Source organism: Monopterus albus, unplaced genomic scaffold (genome assembly GCF_001952655.1).
Source record: "Monopterus albus unplaced genomic scaffold, M_albus_1.0 scaffold29.1, whole genome shotgun sequence".
Lineage (NCBI taxonomy): Eukaryota > Metazoa > Chordata > Actinopteri > Synbranchiformes > Synbranchidae > Monopterus > Monopterus albus.
Genome location: NW_018127909.1, coordinates 3553841 through 3559840, shown reverse-complemented (window position 1 = coordinate 3559840; position 6000 = coordinate 3553841). Strand labels below are relative to the sequence as shown.

Sequence of the window (6000 nt, the reverse complement as noted above, 5' to 3'; positions counted from 1 at the left end):
CTATGCATAATCGTGACCAGCTCGGCCTCCTACATCTCTTGTATTTAAGTGACACAGTGGAGAGCAAAGGGAAGGTACCCATATTATGCCACCGCCTCAGAAAGTGTTTTTCAAGGAATAATGATTATAGTATTGTTTTACTCCAGAAAGCACCATGATTAGTAGTTTTATAACAGGTACAGTACTTCCTCAGACACAGTGTGTCACACAATGTAAAATATCCACTGAATTGTGACATAGCAGTTAATTATTATGTATATGCTAATCAAACTGCTACTTAGTGTGTTGCTTAGCAACCTTGTTGTTTAGTTATTTCCATTAATTGTTTAATAAAAGAATAATATGCTATTATCATCAGTAACTATATTCATTATGCTTTTGCACTTGCTTTCTTTGTCCCTTGGTGCTCACCATCCAATAATGACTAACTGCGCTGTTTGTGCAGCCTCTCACAGCTTGTCAAATAAATAACAGATTTGATTTTGTAATCAAGCACGCACATAGGCCCTGATTATATTACTGATAAAGAATCAATGCATGAATCCATGTGCGAATTAAATGCAGTGACAGAAAGATTTTTATTCTTATTTATCAAATCAAATCAAATTTTATTTGTGTAGCACCAAATCACAACACAAGTCATCTCAGGACACTTTACAAAGTAAGGTCTAGACCTTACTATTATCACTATTATTACAGAGGGAACACCCAACATTGAGAAAAGACATTGTTGTCTTTATACCTGCACAGGTAAAGCCAATGTCAACGTCCAGTGGGATGAGGACTCCACTGAGAGCTTGCCATTAAAACCAGTGCGAATAGCATTTGTCCTGGTGGTCCATGGACGAGCCTCTCGCCAGTTTCAACGCCTCTTCAAAGCCATCTATCACACCTCGCACTACTACTACATACATGTCGATCAGGTGAGCTGCAGTGTCTACAAATGTGATGCACATTCTGCGGTGTGAGGCCAGCCACGTAATTACATGTTCCATGGTACATTTATTTTATTTAATCAGCGTTTGATCAATTGCTTTATTTCAGCGCTCTAACTACCTGCACAGGCAGGTGCATGCTTTGGCTGCCCAGTATCCCAATAATGTCAGGGTGACACCCTGGCGCATGGCCACCATCTGGGGCGGTGCCAGCCTGCTGACCATGTATCTTCGCAGCATGGCTGACCTGCTGGCCATGAGGGACTGGAGCTGGGATTTCTTCATCAACCTCAGTGCTGCTGATTATCCAATCAGGTAAGAGAAGATCATCTCACACCAGAGAGTTTGGGGGGGTGGGGCAGTTTTCTAAGAAAATGAGGTAATGTTTAGAGGCAAGCATCCAATACATTGCTGGTGTAGTGAACATGATGTGCTTCTTAAGAAGCCAGCCACCGAGCATGCACAACAATAGTAGACCACTCTCAGCCAATATGGAAGAAATTCAATATACACTGGTCTGGGCTCTTGTGGTTAAGTGTGAGCTGTAAATACAGAGTCATTCCAAACCAAACAGATCAATGTAGAACTTCTGCTTTTCTCAAACAAATTTCAGTCACACCTTTCTTCCAGGTTCTTGTTTCCTTGCTTGCACACCACTGAATAGATTACCAGGTGAACTGATTACAGTTTAATTGCCCAGGGTCAATACCCATTGACTTCCCAGGCCTACTGTGTACTGTACAATCTGAAAGTAATCTCTTTTTTTGAAAACATCCCTACTAAGAAGCTGTGAAAGGTAATTAAAACTTACAAAACCTATGTAAACCAGACATGAAGTCATGGAAGTAGACTACTGGAGGAGAAATTTCATGACTTGTACTTTTTGTGTGAGTTTACAGTCCTTTTGGGAGTTAGGGGTCTGCTGGGTTTTTGATGTAGCTCTGCAACAGCCAATTAAAATCCTCCTATTAAGAAGAGAGTTATCTCTTCTGCACAGCCAGATGTCCACCAATTTAATTTAGATAAGCTGTAATGGCCACTGGGTTAAAAGAAGCTGGAGCTGATGTCTCCACAGCTGGAGCTGGGATGCATGGGACAAATGTGGATGTTGCTCATAGACTGGTTCATTCTTGTTGTGTTGTTGTTTTTGACAAATCAATAAACAACCCGCTGTCTGTATCTGTTTGTGTGTGCATGTGTCTGTGTGTGCACATCTGAGTTTGTGTCTTCCCATCTGCATAGTTCAGTGTGTCTCAGCACCTGTCTGTATACATGTGTGTATATTTAGCCTGTCCGTCTAGCAGGTCACAATTAAAGGTGCTTGCAAGTGCATGCATCAACACACTGTTTCCCTCCCATCTTTTGCCTCCTCATTTGCATGAGGGCGATATTGTTGAGAAAACCGCTGACAGTGGAGGTTTTAAGCCCCATCTGCTGGAAATGATGGTGATGATGGAGCCAAGAGGCAGAAGTGACAGGGAGAGGTGAGGGAGTGAGAATATCCAGTTAGGGAACAAGAGGGAACTGCATGTTTCAGATATGCATAGTATTAAAATGTGTAAATTGCACCATTGTCTCTGTGCTTAGCGAGTGCATTTGTATCCATGGCCAAGTCTACACACTGTATATTTACTGACTTGAACTGTGTGGTCCTCTAAAGTGGAAGGCCTGAGTTGAAGCCCACTTAGAGAAGGAGAATTCACGCTACTCAAGTGTCCTCAGGCAAGAAACTGAAACCCCTTGAGCTGTTTTACCGCAAACAATCCTTTATGATCAGGTGAAAAGGAACATTTTGCCTTCAAAATAAACAAATCGGCAATACAGTATTTTTACAGACTTACTATAGCACAGAAAAATATGGGGCGTCAAACACTGGCGTTTTGACAGGTACCTTTCTGCTTCACATAAAGATGCTCAAGTGCGCCCTTAGTGTCTGTGGGAGACGTACAGAGTTTTCAAGTATTTAATGGCAAAATGTATGTATGTAAACTAGTATGTCCTTAAGAATATGTTCACAAACATGGTCCAAATAGCACTCATCCTTCCTCTGTGACTGCGATGGTGCAGTCAGGAATGTGAGGGGGCTCCCCTGCCCCATGCTGCCCTGACTACTTCAGTTTTTATCAGTGGGAGTGGAGACAAACATTATTTCCCCTCTAATTCACTGATAATGTCTATCCTGCTGCATGGGTGACTCACAAAGGCAAACCCAGAGCCCCTCACACCAGCAGAGGGACTGTTCGTCCAGGGGGAGGTATACTGTGTGTGTGTGTGTGTGTGTGCGTGTGGCCAGAGAGGTCAGAGGATGATTTACACACTTGCTTTGTCAGCAAGTATGACCCTGTTTCTCAACTTTTATCTAGGCAGCCTACTTGTTTTTACCACCTTTTTTCTTTAAAGCTCCTTTCATAGGATTCACAACAGCTTTTAAGAAGCCTAAGCTTTGTGAGAAAATGACTGGCTGCAGGCGTCATATCTCCTAAACTCTCCACTTCATCATCGGTGTCTCAGGAAAGTGTTGCGTCTTATATTTGAGGTGTCATTTCCTGCTGTGAAAAAAGCTTTTACAACCCATTAGGACTAAGCCAAGTCATTAGAAAATATAATTATAAAAACTTAAAATGCTGTTTTTTATAAAAAAAAAACTGCATTTTAAATGACTGAAGTTGATTAACTTTTTGTGGGTTTTTCCAAGAAAAAGACAATGAATGTGTAATCCATCTCTCATCTGTTGGAGTGGTTTCAGTGTGACCATGGGTTCGTAACCTGACACCCGTGGCATTCAACTATTATGAAAAGGGCACACTGTAAATTTAACAGTAAGACTATGGAAGTGAAACAGCGGCATAATGATGAAGTTTAATTGGCTATGATATTGAAAAGGTGCACATTTCTGGTTGTCAAGGCGATTTGAAACACAGCTGTGTGTGTATGTGTGTGTGTGTGTGTTAATGTATGCGTGTGAATACCGCTGTGAGAGAGAGAGCAGCCACAGGTAAGCAAACTAGACCCAGTGGACAGGGTGACCACTCAGGTGGCAAATGTGGAGCTTGACATGAATTCCCCTCTCTGTGTGTGTGTGCGCACCTGGTATTACTTACACTGTGGGGACTGAAACCTGTTTACACTCCCAGACTGTGGGGACTCAGCCTTCCTTGTGGGGTCCAGACATGTAAATCACAGAATTTTAGGGTGACGACTGACAAGCGTTTGTGTATGTGTGTGCCTTTGTATTACTTACATTATGGGGACCACAACCTGTTAACACACTCACATTGTGGGGACTCTGCCTTCTTTGTGGGGACCAGAGGCTAGTCCCCACAACGAAATCACTGAATTTTAGGGTGGCAACATGGTTTAAGGTTAGGGTTAGGTTAAGTGTTAGGGTTAGTATTAGGCAAGTAGTGGTTATGGTTAAGGTTAGGATAAGTCTACAGGAAATGAGTATATGTCAATGTAAAGTCCTCACAAGGAATGAAAATGCAGTGTGTGGGGGGTGGGGGGTGGTCTGCATGTGACTGTACAGCACATCATCAGTTAGAGTTTATGGCTCAGGACCTCCTAAGATAAGCCCCCCAGGCTGTGAAATTGCTCCTTCAAGAGAAAATGACATTAATATACACTTGTCCCTGCCCCCACTGATTCCTGAGTGTTTTACCAGGGCCTCACTGCTCTATTAGAATGGCAAGCCAAGCCAACATGAAAGTCTCCACCGCAGAAAAAAACACGTTAAAGCCATTGACTGGGACATAGCCTGCAGAGCAAAGCTTTTAGCCTGTCTGGCCTGTGTATGAGGGAGTAGGCTGCTCCACAGTGTTAGAGCAGCATGAAGTCATTCACAAAAATCATGGATAGCATGATCTTTTGTATAATCCTAAATAGTTTAAACAGCTTGAAGGGGCTGAGGGACTGACAATGAGAGCAACTGGGGTTTGTAATTGATCAGCCCATGAAGAAGTACTTCTCTAAATTAAAGTTCCCTTTCACTCAAAATTATATTTTGCTTATTGTTACTTCGAAGCTTGACCTATACTGTGTAGAATGTTGTGTGTGCAGAGAATGATGAAAGAAGTTTGTTTTCACGTTTATCTGCTGAAAAAGGAGCATTTCTGTGCTGATATGCTTTTTACTACATGTTCACGGTACACCATGGCTACCATGGTTATTCTGTGTTTCCTGGGAGTACTGGCTGTGCACGTCATCAGAAATGAATGTTTTACATTCACATAATGCAATTTTGAAGAGAAACTCATAGCTTGTTCTGCTGACATGTTGCTGCTGCTGTTTTCTGTGCTGTGATCTCAACATCAGCAACACTGTAACGTAAGCGTAAGTGTTGTCATGGCTGCTGTTTACACTGTGTAAAAGCAGAAAAAGTTCACAAGAAAGGTATTTTGTTTTCAGCCAAGGATGATTAGACTCTAATTTGCCCCCTAGTGGACATACCTTTGGCTTAAAATGTGTACGTACAAGCCAGATTTTGTTCAACTTACTGTTTAGCTCTTAAGTCTGGGTGAGTTGGGTGAGAGTGCTTTGCTTCACTCTCATAGTATTGTTTTTATGCTCCAGTTCTAACTACAGATATTACCGTATCTTTCCCAGCCAAAAGTAAGTAATTTTCTTTCACTTCAGGACCAATAACCAGCTGGTGGCCTTCCTGTCCAAATACAGAGACATGAACTTCATCAAGTCCCATGGCAGGGACAACGCCAGGTGAGATGCAAATTTTGAAACTTCATTTTAACCTCCCACGCAACACCCCACCTAACTCCACCTTCTCCCGTTGCTTTTCTCTTACTCACAAACTCAGCAACACCTATGTGCACTCCTGCCAGCACGGCCTGGTCACTGACTCATCATTTAATTTACTTCCATCTGTGGCTTTATTAATTAACCTTCTATGTGGGGTGAGCTAGCGAGGTCACTGCCAGAAAAGCTCGTCACTTCTGCCGTCCTGTGCTCTGCCGCGTCATGCCCCAGTGGCAAACCAGTCATCACCCAACACTGTGGGGAAAATTGTCCAAAAAAACACATGAAAAAGATGAACACCCAGTGTGGATGCATG

General features: G+C 42.5%; 1 protein-coding gene across 1 annotated transcript in view; it reads left to right on the top strand.

Annotated features, from left to right (window-relative positions):
* The window catches only part of xylt1 (xylosyltransferase I), a 76863-nt gene that overhangs the window by 48427 nt on the left and 22436 nt on the right, over positions 1 to 6000 (top strand). The window contains 3 exon segments of the mRNA XM_020596264.1: positions 751 to 923; positions 1045 to 1250; positions 5568 to 5648. Coding sequence (XP_020451920.1) covers positions 751 to 923; positions 1045 to 1250; positions 5568 to 5648 — 460 coding nt within the window.